Source organism: Neofelis nebulosa, chromosome 9, assembly GCF_028018385.1.
Source record: "Neofelis nebulosa isolate mNeoNeb1 chromosome 9, mNeoNeb1.pri, whole genome shotgun sequence".
Taxonomy (NCBI): domain Eukaryota; kingdom Metazoa; phylum Chordata; class Mammalia; order Carnivora; family Felidae; genus Neofelis; species Neofelis nebulosa.
In genome coordinates, this window is record NC_080790.1 from 114,707,664 (window position 1) to 114,723,355 (window position 15,692).

A 15,692-nucleotide genomic window follows, 5' to 3' on the forward strand; every position below is an offset into this window, starting at 1 on the left:
GAAACAACTTTTAATTGATAAAACCAGAGTCCTATGACCTAACAAACGGTCTTAAAGCCTACACCCGCCAGCAACATGTGCACCTGTGCAGTGGACTGGATAAATAGTGGTACATTCCTACAGTGACTGTTATACAGCATTAAAAATCAGTGAATTAAAGCTACATGACTCAATGTGGCTGAATCTCACAAATGCAATGTTGAGTGAAATAAACAAGACAGAAAAACAATACTTGCAGTAGTCTGATTATATTACCTGAAGGTTTTTTTTTTTAATTTTTTTTTTTTAATGTTTATTGCTTTTGAGAGACAGCACAAGTCGGGGAGGGGTAGAGAGAGACACACACACAGAATCTGAAGCGGACTCCAGGCTCTGAGCTGTCAGCACAGAGCCCGACATGGGGCTCAAAATCACGAACTATGAGATCATGACCTGACCCAAAGCTGGACGCTTGACCAACTGAGCCACCCAGGCACCCCTGCCAGTGTTCTACTTTTTAGCCTGGGTGGTGATTTCATGAGTCTTTACTTTGTAATCATTTAACTTAATTTTTGTTTTGTGCACATTTTGGTATGTGTTAAATATTTTACCAAAAACGGGGGTGTGACTAAAAGGAGAAAATAAACACCTTAGTTACCAGGAGATCTGATCTCAAATTTCAAGTCTGATAGCAATTTGCTATGTAACAGGGTCAAGTCACCTTATCTTTATTGACTTTTACATTTAAAAGGAGGGAGTTGTATTAGGTGATTGCCTGTGTCTTTAAAGAAAAAAAATCCGTTCCATTTAAGTACCAACATTTTATGATGACATTCAAAAGCTATCAGTAAGGTAAAAAGTTTTTAGAGTGGAAATAATACCACAAAACTCTTTGTAGCCATTGGCAGTTTGACATACTTTCACATTTCTGGGGCACAATTGCATATCTGTAGTAGATACACTCATTTTGGATAAATTTTGTCAATTCCTGTACCATAGGCGATCTACTAGACTCTCTGCTCAGAAGGATTTGGAACAGAAAGAAAAACATCATGTAAAAATGAAAGCTAAGAGATGTGCTACTCCTCTAATCATCAATGAAATTCCACCCTCCAAAAAAATGAAAGTGTAAGTAGCCACAGCTTCTGTCGGTTGGCATAGGTTTTACTCCTGTTTGCTCCTGTGGTTAACAGCAAACAGAATATATGGTGCTTGTTCTTATTTTTTATCAGTTAGGAATGTATTTTGCTATAAGAAATAGCCTATTCACCTCGAGTGGTTTAAAGAATAGTGATTTATTTGCTTCACAGAAGTTTGCTGTTGGCTTTGGTTCAGTGACTGAACAGTGCCAGGGCATTGTTAGCTTTTTTTTCATACTTGTTACTCAAGGTGGCAGCTCTGTGTTTCTTAGCTTCTTCCTTGTGCTTGTTGCCTCATTGTCACAAGATAGCTGCTATATATCTAGGTATCACATCCATGTTTAAGAGAAGAAGGAGAGTATGATGAAGAGGGGCAGCACCCATATCACAAAAGTGAAAATTTTTCAGAAACCTTGGTTATACCTCAGTTGCCCTACTGTGTCGCTTGAATTCTCCCTAGTGCAAGAGAAGCTCTCAAAACAAGTACAGCCTTTGTACATTGCCACCCCAAACAAAATTAGAATTCTATTGATAAGAAAGAAAGTAGAATAGATATTGGGAAGGCAGCTAGCTATCTGCCGTTTGTGCATTTTATGATAAGCAGTTGGAATCTCTCCCCACCCTCCTGAACCATCATCAGACAACTCTTACCTTGACTTCTGTTGGTGTTCTCAGAGTTTACCCATTTTATCCATTGGTACATACTATTGAAAGAATCTTGCAATTAAGACGTGCTTGTCCGAATGAAAGAGAAAATTTAAGCCTTATGTGATAGATTTGGGGAGGAGAGTACAGCAGTGTATGCTTTAGGGAATTGAGAATATTTATTGTTTGTTCTTTTGAACTCAAGTTCTAACAAAAAAAAGAAGCCAGAGGAAGAGGAAGAAAGCAGTGCCCATCAAGATACCTCTGAGAAACATGAGTCTTCCCCAGAGAAAGCCAAGGGCCGACATACTGTGTCTTGTATACCACCTGTGAGGTATGTTTCTTTCCTGAATTTAAACTTTAGAGTCAATAGAGTAAAATTATAAGCAGGTACATCTGTAGTGTGGAGCACATGGAGCTTGGGAAACTAATAAAGCTGTAACTATGGTGAGGTGAATTGTTTCATGTCTTGGGGGATGCTCAAGTCTTAAACATTGAGGAAAATATACTATTAAAGCAAATTAAAAGGAATATAAAAGGAAAAAGTTAGTAAAAAGGTCCTTACTACCTGAATTGAACAGTTTCTATTTTACCAAGCTCCCTTCAGGTCTTTACGCAAGTAAAAAATGTATTTTTACAATCTGTGTATAAGTAACCTTTGGGATTTGTTTTCCTTGCTTGCCACAAGACTATTTCTTTTTTCTTTTTCTATACTATACTATAAAATCTTCCCATTTATCCTTTTTCAATAGCAAATACTCTACCAAATTATATTTACCATTTCCTGTTGAAAATGTAGTTACCAATTTTTCACTATTAGAAATAATCAGCGAACATCTTTATTGGTAGGGACTTTTTTTTGAGTAGTTTCTTCAGGCTGAGGAAAGAGAAATTCCTTGATCGAGCCTAGTTTTATGGCTGTTGATATTGCCAATTTTATTTCTGAAATAAATGTATGAATTTACAATACCATCAGCTTTGAATGAATATTTTTATTTCCGTGTACCCTGTCCACATTGAATTTGTTTTTTGCATTTAAAATTGTTTAAATTTACTTGATAAAATGTTGATGGCATCAACTTATTTTAATTTTTATTTGATTGCTGATAGGATTATATTACTGTTATTGTGAACATCTTTTCCATATTTCCTCTTGGGTGGATTGTCTATTTCCTTTTCTGTTTATCTGTATGTGGTATTAGCGATAGTCTCATTGTTAAGAATGATTACTCTAAATTGAACTTTTGCTATGTGTCAGGTACTTGGGAAACACCCGATTTAATAGTCACCAAATATTCTGTGGGGATGAATATATTCCTCATTTTACAGTGGAGAAAACTGAGTCTCAGAGGGATTAAATATTTTTCTCAAGAGCACATAGGTAGAAAATGATATGACATGGTTGGGATTTGGACTCTAGCTGGTTTCACTCCTAAGTCTCTCTTCTCCATCACAGAGTATATTTTACATATGTTAGTCTTTTGTCATATTTCTTGCAAATATTTTCCCCATTCTACTGGTATTTTAATCCTACTTTTTCTTGTGGCCTAAAAGCTGATCATTGTATAGTCAAATTTATGTCTTTTGTAGTATCTTCTATAGTCAATTTTAGCTTTCTTTTTGAAAAATTTTCAATATCGTTATAACTTGTGCATCTTGGTTTTTTGTGGGGTTTTTTTTGGTTTTTTTTCATACTGTTACATAATTAAGTCAGTATCGATTTATCAGATAATCCTTTTTGGCTTTGATGATTATTTTATCACAGGTTAAAAATCTTGTCTGTAATACCTTTAGACTGTTTTGAATCAGGAGCCTCTTTCTTCTCTCCTCTCTTACCTCCTTTACTGATTTTCCCTTTAGGCAAAAGATTCTAAAAAGTACTGAGGAGCAAGAGTTGGAGAAGAGAATGAAAATGCAACAGGAGGTGATGGAGATGCGGAAAAAGAATGAAGAATTCAAGAAACTTGCTCTTGCAGGAATAGGTCAGCTTGGCTCTGGTTGATTCTGATTTATGAGGGGTCCTTCCCATAATCTTGGTAGGGTTTTTGAAGTCTCTAAAGGATAAAAGTCTTTATTGGTTAGTAGCCAGTAGAAAAAGGTATGTTTGTTAGAAAGCTGGACATGGATATTCTTTAGATCCCAATGATTATTTCCTAGAACGTTTTATATACACCAGACTAGGGCGCCTGGCTGGCTCAGTTGACAGAGCATGTGACTCTTGGTCTCAGGATCGTGAGTTCAAGCCCCCATATTGGGCATAGAGGTTACTTAAAAAAAAAATGGGGGGGGGTATTATATATATACACCAGACCTTTTTTAGAGCGCACTGTTGCTCTCTGTCTCTAACTGTAGAACTCACACCCATCTTTTGAGGCCCTTTTCCATGAAAATTTCCCTCATTTCTTCAAGGATAACTGATTCCTCTCTCCTTTTCCTTTCTAATTCTTTTTCTTTGTATTAGAAAAAGAAGGAATTACGATTGAGACAGAAGATAAAGCCATTGGGCATGCCAGTTTTTTATTGTTGTTTTCCCATTTTAATTTTAGACAGAGGAAAAGACAGCTGAGCGAATCCACTTGTAGCTACAGAGGACAAGTAGGACTGAGGGAGCGAAAGGGTCAGAGTTCTGCTTTGCTCTGGCATACATAAAGTTATTATTGGTGGAGTCAAAGCTATAAAGCCCTGAATACTGAGTTGAAAAAGCACCCCTGGAGTTTATAGGATTTCCTTCATAGACATGTTAAGTGTGCTTTTTAAGACAATTCATAGCCTTTCTTGTCAAAAGTATTCCAGTTACTGTGTGTCCAGAGCTATAACTACACCTAGGAGATGGGATTCTTCTCCCCTGTTCTACCTCTTTGCAGTTTGCCTCTGACCAGAGGTCCTCACACCAGTAGTGCTCAATGAATAAGGTACATATAGTAAGTAGTGTCCTTGAGCACTGATTCAAATTTGGGGCTATGTGTAGAGAGTGAACAATATTAAGATCCATGATGATAGAAATATCAAAAGGACTGGATAAAGGGGATTTACTGATATTCTCTATTCTTAGTGTTACCTGTGTGTTTTACTCTGCTTCTGACTCAGGGCAACCTGTGAAGAAATCAGTGAGCCAGGTAACCAAATCAGTTGACTTTCACTTCCGCACAGACGAGCGAATCAAACAACATCCTAAGAACCAGGAGGAATATAAGGAAGTGAATTTTACATCTGAACTGCGAAAGCATCCTCCGTCTCCTGTAAGTTGATGGGCTAAATGGATATTCTTGTTACTAATTCAGGGAGGATTTCGGGTGCAGTACTTGTGGTCACTATAATTGAGAGAAGCGTGTTTTTGAGTTAAGGTAGCTCTAAACCCTCACTTTGCCCCATTAGCTATGTGATCTTGGAGGAGTCATGCGGCCTCTCTGGGAAGCATCTTAAGTTGCTGTGAAAACTGATTTAAGGATGTACATATGGAGCTCCTGGTAACTCAGTCATTTAAGCATCTGACTCTTGATCTTGGAACAGGTCATGATCTCACATTTGTGAGATTGAACCCCTCACCAAGCTCTGCCTGACAGTGCGGAACCTGCTTGAGATACTCTTTCTCCCTCTCTCTCTCTCTGCCCCTTCCCCACTTGTGCACACATGCACTTTCTCTCTCTGTCTCTCAAAATAGTTAAATAAACTTAACAAAAAAAAGAAAGAAAGAAAGCGGAGTGCATGGGTGGTTAAGCATCTGACTTCAGCTCAGGTCATGATCTCACAGTTTGTGAGTTTGAGACTGCGTCAGGCTCTGTGCTGACAGCTCAGAGCTGTAGCCTGTTTCAAATTCTGTGTCTCCCTCTCTCTGCCCCTCCCCTGCTCATACTCTGTGCCTCTCTCAAAAATAAACATAAAAAAAAATAGAAAAAGAATGTACATAAAGCACTTAGAATTCTGTGTGGCAAATTGTAGGTGCCAGCTTGCTACAGCTTGTGCTCTTACAAAATTCTTGAAAAAATCTTGTGTTTACAAAGTTTTGTGCAATATATGACAGGGCTTATGGAAGAAATGGGGTTGGGGCAGACCATTTAAATCTAACAGAATGATAAGAATCCTACTTAAAAATTCTAAAAAATATTTTTTGTAAGTTTTATTTATTTGAGAGAGAGAGAGGGCACACAAGCAGGGGAGAGGCAAAGAGAAGGAGAGACAGAATCCCAAGCAGGCTCTGCACCATCAGTACAGGAACTGATGTGGGGATGCGGGGCTTGAACTCATGAACCGAGAGATCATGACCTAAGCCAAGATCAAGAGATGGACACTTAACTGACTGCGCCACCCAGGCATCCCTAAAAATTCTAATACTAAGAATTTCTTCTTGCATTTGCAGTAAGCATCATTACTTGTTGAAGTCAGTCCTTTGCAGTCTTAAACCCTGGTGTTGTGCTTCTTCCTTTGAGATGTAGGTCCTTAAAGAGTTTTGTTTCTAATCAGAGACTAATGTTATGAAAGTTAATCATCCAAGGACTAGACTCCTTCATCACTCAGTTTTGGGGAGGATGTCTGCAGAGATTCTGATTCACGCAGTTGCCTGACCTGATCCAGACCCAGAACCCAAATCAATTTTTTCTTAATGGGATTAAGGGTGAGGGGAATACCTTTGCAGCTTTTTTTCCCTTCTAATTTTCAGAAAACTTGTTCTTGCTGGCTTCAAAACACTGACATGCTTGGAGAAAAAAAATCACCTTATTAACTATTACAGAACAGATAATTTGTTAAGCCCTAGATCCTTTCTCCCTTCTTTTTAATGTTTATTTTTGAGAGAAGAGAGTGAGCATGCACAGGTGCTTAAGCAGGAGAGGGGAAGAAAGAGAGGGAGACAGAGAATCCTAAGCAGGCTCATGCTGTCAGCGCAGAACCCATGAACGTGGCTTTGAGCCACATGGCTCAAACCCACAAACTGTGAGATATGACCTGAGCTGAAATCAAGAGTTGGACACTTAACCAGCTAAGCTCCCCAGGCGCCCCCCCAGCCCCTTTCTCCCTTTTTTATTTTTTTTTTTTAATTTATTTTTTTTTTTCAACGTTTATTTATTTTTGGGACAGAGAGAGACAGAGCATGAACGGGGGAGGGACAGAGAGAGAGGGAGACACAGAATCGGAAACAGGCTCCAGGCTCTGAGCCATCAGCCCAGAGCCCGACGCGGGGCTCGAACTCACGGACCACGAGATCGTGACCCGGCCGAAGTCGGACGCTTAACCGACTGTGCCACCCAGGCGCCCCTTCTCCCTTTTTTAAAAGGTGGGAACAGACTAGTTTTAACCTTTGCTCAAGGACTGACAAATTTAGGAATAATAATCTTGACTTTTTATTTAAAAAAAAAACATTTTTTTTAACATTTCTTTATTTCTGAGAGAGAGAGCGAGAGAGCATGAGCAGGGGCGGAGCAGAGAGAGGGAGACACAGAATCCAAAGCAGGCTTCAGGCTCTGAGCTGTCAGCACAGAGCCCGATGCGGGGATTGAACTCATGAACTGAGAGATCACGACCTGAGCTGAAGTCAGACGCTTAACCGACTGAGCCACCCAGGTGCCCCATAATAATCTTGACTTTACCACAGTCCTTTTTTCTTTTGATCCTCTGTGTTGAATATGCGGCTTATGGTAGATCTGAGCTCTTCCAAAACACTTCATTTGAGGACCAACTTTCTTTACAGGCTCGAGTGACTAAGGGGTGCACCATTATTAAGCCATTCAACCTGTCCCAAGGAAAGAAAAGAACATTTGATGAAACAACTTCTACGTACGTGCCCCTCGCACAGCAGGTTGAAGCCTTTCATAAACGAACCCCTAACAGATATCACTTGAGGAGCAAGAAGGATGATAGTAAGTTTCATATCAACATTATAGCTGGTTGGAGCCTCCCCTAGGATTTCATTTGCTTACATAAATTTGCCTTTAGTTGAAATCCTAGCTTTTGAACTAAAGTATGGCATATGCCTACATGCAGACAAGAAGTGCACAGTTGAGCATCTTTGTACTCCCCGCTCTGGCTATCTGTCTACTTATATACATCAACCACCTTGATCCTCCTGGTCAATAATTGGCCAGGTATTGTACCTTTGCCACTTGTCAGGGTGGTGCAGCTACTTAACTATAGAAAATGGAACCAGTCCATTCATTCAGGGTTGTGTGCTTTTTGTTCAACCATTCAACAAATTTCACCACTATAAACCAGGTATAGAAGTGTAGGAGTTATAGCAGTGAACAAAATGGACTTGGTGCTGCTCAACATTAAGTTTCTAATTCAGTGAGAGAAACAGAGCACTATAGATTATGGTAAGTGTAACGAATGTAGAGGGACACACAAGAGTGAAGAGATGTGGGAGATAGGTAGAGCATGTCTGTAAGCTGAGAAGTCCCTGGCAGTGAAAAAAGTTGAAGAACCAGGGCAGAAAGGAGATAACCAGTGATTGACCCTGTGCCAGCAGGTGGAGGAGGGATACTTAGCTCAGGTGGAGTGCTTGTTCTTTGAAGGGAGGGTAGAAGAGAGAAGAATGGGTGCAAATGCCAAAGGGTTTGTAGGTTTGGGATGAACACATGAGAGGATTCTAATCTCTTAGCTTTTGTCTTTATGAAAATAATTACTGCAAGAAGGAAAGTAGAGAAGTTTGAGAAATGGAAGTCATGTAAAATAGTTGTCTAGAATGTAGGACTAGCATTCTGGATAAAGCAGGATTTTGTTGTTTTGCCTTTGAAGGTCTCAGTGTTTTCTGCCCTTGCATTGGCATTGTTTAGTGCAGCCAGGCAAGCTTCTTTAAATACAGCATTAATATTGTTATTATATTCCAGGGGTCATTTGTCAGATTTTAGATTACGAAAATAGTGAAATGTCTTTTTTTTATCCTCATGGAAATTTAAATATTAAACATGACTTTCCAAATAATATATGACTTCGAGAGTCTGATATGCCCTGCTTTTAGAATCTTGGTCCTGGCAAATAGAAAAAAAATTATTTCCTGCAATTAAAAAAAATTTTTTTTAATTCCAGTATGGTTAACATATGGTGTTGTATTAGTTTCAGTTATAGTGATTCAGCAATTCTATACATTCCTCAGTGCTCATCATGATAAGTATACTCTTAACTCCCTTCACCTATTTCACCCGTTTCCCACCCACCTCCCCCCAGGTAACCATCATTTTTTTTTGTCTATAGTTAAGAATCTGTTTTTTGGTTTGTCTCTTTTTTCCTTTGTTTTATTTTTTTTAATTCCATATATGAGTGAAATCAAATGGTATTTGTCTTTGATTTATTTCATTTAGCATTATATTCTCTAGATCCAACCATGTTGTTGCAAATGGCAAGATTTCATTCTTTTTTATGGCTGAGTAATATTCTGTTATATATATATCCATTCATCTGTCAGTGGACACCTTGGGCTGCTTCCATAATTTGGTATTGTAAATAATGCTACATTAAACATAGGGGTGCATATATCTTTTCAAATTAGTGTTTTTGCATTCTTTGGGTAAATACCTAGTAGTGGAATTACTGGATCACATGGTAGTTCTATTTTTAATTTTTTGATGACCCTCTGTACTGTTTTCCACAGTGGCTCTATTAGTTTGCATTCCTACCAACAGTGCACAAGGGTTCCTTTTTCTCCACATCCTTGCTAACACTTGTGTTTCTTATGTTTTTGATTTAGCCATTCTGACAGGTGTAAGGTGATCTCTCATTGTAGTTTTTTGATTTGCGTTTTCCTGGTGATGAGTGATGAGCATCTTTTCATGTGTCCCTTGGCCATCTGTATGTCTTTTGTGGAGAAATGTCTGCTCATGTCTTTTGCCCATTTTTAGATTATTGGGTTTTTGTGGGTTTGTTTGTTTGTTTTGTGTGTGTTTTTTTGGTGTTGGTGTTGAGTTGTATAAGTTCTTTATGTATTTTGGATACTAACCCTTAATTGGATATGTTGTTTGCAAGTATCTTTTCCCCTTCATAGGTTGTCTTTTAGTTTTATTGTTTCCTTTGCTATGCAAAAGCTTTTTACTTTGACATAGTCCCAATAGTTTATTTTTGCTTGTATTTCCCTTGCCTTGGCAGGCATATTTAGAAAAATGTTGCTGTGGCCAACGTCAGAGAAATTACTGTTTGTGCTCTTTTCTAGGACTTTTATGATTTCAGATCTCACATTTAGGTCCTTAATCTATTTTGAGTTTATTTTTGTGGATGGTGTATTTTCTGCAACGATTATTTAAAACTTTATGTAGTTATAAATAATTGTTATACGTATACTTGAAGGCTGACTTATTTCTAAAATTAATAGATTTGGTTTGTATCTCCTGCTGTTATGTGGCCAGATCTAAATTAGAGGACTCATTCTACGTAATTATGAAAATTGACAAGGTTGCCTCTGGTCAGGTAATCAATATTGTCTATGAATGGTAGTGATGGTCTTAAGATTGATGCTTTGACGTAGTCTTTTTACTTTCTCTATTTGACTTTCTTTGAACAGGTCATGATGTTTTGATGTAGACGCATTTAGGAAATTCACAAAATTGGGAGTCATTACTTGATCTTTAGAAAGGCCTTATTTTAAAGCTGGAATAAACAAAAGTCTTACGTGTCAGTAATAAGCAAAATAGTTGGCATTGTGAATAGAAAGGCAGTACATGCCTGTGCAGTGATAAGGAATCCATCAGACACAAATGGATTTTAAGTTCAGAAGATGATAGTAGAGTTTAACCAAAGACTACCTTCATCATACCCCTCAGTAAAGAGTGACAGGGAAGAAGGGGCTGCATGTTTGTCAGGTTGACTGACATGAGCTGAGCTGAGCATGGAGGGCAGCCACTCTGATTTGTCATCTCTGGGCTGCCTAGCTGAGTCAGCACCTAGAGTATGCTGGGAGTCTTGGGAGCTAGGTGAATGTCTGTGATCTTGGTTTACAGCTCTGTTACCCTCCAAGTCTGCTGTGGTCAAGATATCCAGAGACCCACAGACTCCTGTGCTGCAAACCAAACAGCGCACAAGGCCAGTGACCTGCAAAAGTGCAGCGGATCAGGAGGCTGAGGAGCTTGAGAAACTGCAACAGTAAGTCCAACTCGCAGTATTTGAGGAAGAGTTCCAAGAATCTGCCTGCTTTCTTTTCAATCATATATATATGTGTATATATGTACATATATATGTATGTTTTGGGTTTTTTTTAGTTTTATTTATTTATGTTGAGAGAGAGAGAGTGCAAGTAGGGGAGGGCCAAGAGAGAGGGAGGGAGAGAATCCCAAGCAGGCTCCATGCTGTCAGCGCAGACCCTGATGTGGGGCTTGAACTCACCAACCATGAAATCATGACCTGAGCCAAAACTAAGAGTCAGACGCTTAACTGATTGAGCCACCCAGGCACCCTTGGCTGCTTTCTTTTCAGTTCTATAATGGGGATAGTTGCTGTTTTTCTTGTCATGGGAATTTATGGCATTTGAGTTATAGGCTCTGTAGTCTGTGCCCCTGCCTCTGTGATTAAAAAATTAGAAGGGTGGGGGTGGGGGGCACCTGATCACAGGGTTGTATGAGTCCCATGCTGGATGTAGAGTTTACTTAAAAATAAAATATTAAAAAAAAAAAAAAAGAGAGAGAGAGAAGTGGGAATATGCAGATATCCTGGAATATAAAGTGGTAAAAACGAAGGGGGTAGGCAAACTTACTCAGGATTCCAACTAAGGAGTGTCCTCTGAACTTAGTTGGGTAGATCCCACCCTTTATGGCTACCTAAGGGCTCATTACAGCTATTATTGGTGGAGGAAACTGGAACAAAGTGTGGTTAGCACTGGAGTTTGTCTCCTGTATCCTTCTTTCATTCCTTTTTGTACTTCTTTTGAGGAGGGGCAGCTTCCTCTGGGAAGAGAAATCCCAGTCTTTAAAGTGGTAGGAGTGTTAGGATTGGCTCCTTTATTCTTTGTTCTGGAGGTAGAGACAATGGCTGTGGAATGAGTCAAAATTTTGCTGTGCTTGGGTAATCATAATAATTATTTTTCTGTTTTAGACCTGCTTTGTTGTTTGTGTAATTTTTATTTTATTAAAAAAATTTTTTTGTGGTGTCATTTAAACTCTTATCTTACAGATACAAATTCAAAGCACGGGAACTTGATCCCAGAATTCTTGAAGGTGGGCCCATCTTGCCCAAGAAACCACCTGTGAAGCCACCCACTCAGCCTATTGGCTTTGATTTGGAAATTGAGAAAAGAATCCAGGAGCGGGAGTCCAAGAAGAAATCTGAGGATGAACACTTTGAATTTCATTCTAGACCTTGCCCTACTAAAATCTTGGAAGATGTTGTGGTAAGAATGGTTAAGGCCCTGTATGCTGGCAGAAACATCCTGCTCATGACCAAATATCTCCCTGTTCACAAATGTTTGAGTAGATACTATGATCAGGGCATTGTATTAGGAACTGTAGGTGATAAGAGACAAGTCGGAGGTGGATTTTGCTCTCAGGAAACTTAAAGTCAAGTAAGGGAGACAACATGTATAAATAATATAAAATTAGAAGTATTCTAAGAGCGGTGACAGTTAATAGTACTGTAGGAACTCAAAGGAGATAATGATTTCTTCCAGACAGGAGGTTCAGGGAATGCTCTGTGGAGGACAGAGCATGTGACCTGAGTCTTCACATCGTCCTCATCATGTGTTGTCACTGTCATAGTAGCTGACGCTTTCACTATGTGCTAAACGCTCCTCTAAGCCCCTTCTGTGTATTAACCCATTCATTTTAACCACAATGCCTTCAGGTGATTTACTGTAATTATCACTGGTTTCAGATGAGGCAGTTGAGGCACCGAGATGTTAAGTGGCATTCCTAGGCCATTCAGCTAGTGAATGGTGGAGCAAAGATAAGAGCTCAGGCACTCTGTTCCAGAGTTCATGATCTTAATACTTCGTTATATTGCCTCTCCATTGTATGGTAGATTTTGGACTCGTAGAAATACAAGTGAAATGGACTGGCAGAGCATTCCAGGCAGTGGAAGTAATGTAAAAGCCTAAAGGTAGAAAACACAGGGTACTACTGGGAAGCAGGTGGGTGGCTCATTTAAGCTACAGAAAAGAAGTACAGTATATCAAGAGGAGCAACTGGAAATGAGATTAGAGAAGTGGGTTATAATGTGATGGTGGGCATATAGTCAGGAATTTAGGGAAAACATACAATTAGGAAGAGATGCCACAAAGAATCAATAATAGGGTTCATCTACATAAGTGCAAAGATGGTTTTTAGATATATTTCTGTACAGGTAGGGAAACACCTTCTTCCTGTGTTGGACTGACTTATATCCAGGTACTAAGAACTCTCTTTTTCTGTTTTCTTTCTTTTTGCTTGCCCTTTTGAGTCACCATGGTTTTAAGTGAAACTGCATCAAAATATATTATTACCTTGGTCCGTGTACTTAGTTTTGTTGTTGTTGTTTTTTTTTTTTTTTTAAGATTTTATTTCTTTTTTATTATTTTTTTTTTTTAATTTTTTTTTTTTCAACGTTTTTTATTTATTTTTGGGACAGAGAGAGACAGAGCATGAACGGGGGAGGGGCAGAGAGAGAGGGGGAGACACAGAATCGGAAACAGCCTCCAGGCTCCGAGCCATCAGCCCAGAGCCTGACGCGGGGCTCGAACTCACGGACCGCGAGATCGTGACCTGGCTGAAGTCGGACGCTTAACCGACTGCGCCACCCAGGCGCCCCTTAAGATTTTATTTCTTAGTAATCTCTACACCCATCATAGTGCTTAAACTCACAACCCCAAGATCAAGAGTCGCATGCTGCTCTGACTGAGCTAGCCAGGCACTTCTGTTTATTCCATTTTCTTAGCACTAAGTCAGAAGCAATCCCAAGTTATATTTTCCAGGCTTTAAGAACGCACAGTAATGCTTAGAAATAGTTCTTCCCCTCTTCCCACCTTTATGGCTTACTGCATATGAGACCTCTTTTCTATTCACAATGCTTTTTCCTTTTCCTTTTCTTTCCTTGATGCACAAGTACTATAGGCCAAACTCTGTTGCACAAACTTCTAAGAAACCTCTTCCCACACAAGTGGTCATTCTCCAAGTCCTATGCTGTCATTTGCCCTTTGTCATTACCCACTGAGGAAAATGCTCTGAATGTAACAAGGGAAATGTAGGTTATATGCAAACTTCAGAATCCTAGAGCCTAGCAGAGGGTTCAATGTTTTCATTTTATACACTAGAAAATCAAGGCTCAGAGAAGAGAAGTTACTTCTTCAAGGCTTTTGTAACATGCATTTAGTACCTTGCTTTTAGTAACATTTTTTACTCTAAGCTCCTGGCTTTCCCCCCTGCTACAAAGCTTTGGTTTTTATTTAATTCACTTTTACCCTTTTGATTTTTACTATATCCTTGTATCTCATATTACCAGTATTGACTTTATATATTCTTAAAATTGACTAATTTTTAAAGTAATTTTATTTTTTTTTCAATGTTTATTTATTTGTTTTTGAGAGAGAGAAAATCCCAAGCAGGCTCTGTGCTGTCAGCAGATCGACCAGGGCTCAATCTCACAGACCATGAGATCATGACCTGAGCTGAAATCAAGAGTCAGATACTTAACCGACTGAGCTACCCAGATGCCCCTAAAGTAATTTTATTTTATTTTTTAATTTTTTTTTTTTCAACGTTTTTTATTTATTTTTGGGACAGAGAGAGACAGAGCATGAACGGGGGAGGGGCAGAGAGAGAGGGGGAGACACAGAATCGGAAACAGCCTCCAGGCTCCGAGCCATCAGCCCAGAGCCTGACGCGGGGCTCGAACTCACGGACCGCGAGATCGTGACCTGGCTGAAGTCGGACGCTTAACTGACTGCGCCACCCAGGCGCCCCACCCTAAAGTAATTTTAAAGGGAGCATATAAATCATTGTGTAAATGGAAAACCAGTACTTTTTGCCATGAATAATAATACTAACAGCTAATATATGAAGCTTATTACGTGCCAAGTTTTATTCTACGCTCTTCAATTTATAGGGGCGCCTGGGTGGCGCAGTCGGTTAAGCGTCCGACTTCAGCCAGGTCACGATCTTGCGGTCCGTGAGTTCGAGCCCCGCGTCAGGCTCTGGGCTGATGGCTCGGAGCCTGGAGCCTGTTTCCCATTCTGTGTCTCCCTCTCTCTCTGCCCCTCCCCCGTTCATGCTCTGTCTCTCTCTGTCCCAAAAAATAAATAAAAAACATTGAAAAAAAAAAAAAAAAAAAAAAAAAAAATTTATATAATAACTTACTTAATTCTCATAATTTATATAGTAACTTAATTCTCATAATAACTCTTGAGGTAAACACTATAGGTCCTATTATCAGTCTGTTTTATAGTTAGGAAATATAATAGTTAAATAACTTTCCCAAGATCACTAACTAGCCAGTGGCAGAGCTGGATAGATTCTAGGTATATGGTTTCAGGGTCTGTACTCTTGTATTAAAATAGAAGGTACCTTTTTAAATAGAAAGGTCTTGGGAAATATGTGACTATTAAAAAAAAAAAATAGTCTGCATCCCACTTAACGTCCTCTTCCATGATATCTGTCTTACCTGAACTTTGATTTTAGAAACCCTGATTTAGGAAATTGGGCTGGCAGTTTGTTGTACTTTGGACATGCTAGGGTGAACTTGTATGTGGGGAAGGGTGCCTAGAGTTCGGTAAGATTTAGTTAAGTGAGATCTTAGAGTAGCCTTGTACTAGTTTATGTCTTGTTGAGAATTCTGGATAAACATATCAGCAAAGCACTAGGTAAGTAAGATGCAACTGAATTGATGTGGTACGCTCCAGGGAAGTGTTTGCCAAATCCAGCTGGTTCTCAGAATCCTCTGGGGATCTTGTTACATAAACAGATTCCTGGGCCCCACCCCTGGAGTTTTGATTTGTTATGTGCAGCATAGATTAGAGAGAGCCCCAGTGAGAAATTAGTGTCTGACACACAG

The 15,692-nt window shown here is 39.3% G+C and overlaps 1 protein-coding gene across 9 annotated transcripts in view; it reads left to right on the forward strand.

Moving 5' to 3' along the window:
* TPX2 (TPX2 microtubule nucleation factor) overlaps positions 1-15,692 on the forward strand; it is a 58,340-nt gene that overhangs the window by 28,370 nt on the left and 14,278 nt on the right. For all 9 annotated transcript variants that reach the window (XM_058685205.1, XM_058685211.1, XM_058685207.1 and 6 more), the window contains 7 exons: positions 979-1,107; positions 1,969-2,097; positions 3,624-3,745; positions 4,851-5,002; positions 7,447-7,615; positions 10,682-10,823; positions 11,847-12,063. In XM_058685205.1, the coding sequence (XP_058541188.1) occupies positions 979-1,107; positions 1,969-2,097; positions 3,624-3,745; positions 4,851-5,002; positions 7,447-7,615; positions 10,682-10,823; positions 11,847-12,063 (1,060 nt within the window). The remainder of the gene's footprint in view (positions 1-978; positions 1,108-1,968; positions 2,098-3,623; positions 3,746-4,850; positions 5,003-7,446; positions 7,616-10,681; positions 10,824-11,846; positions 12,064-15,692) is intronic.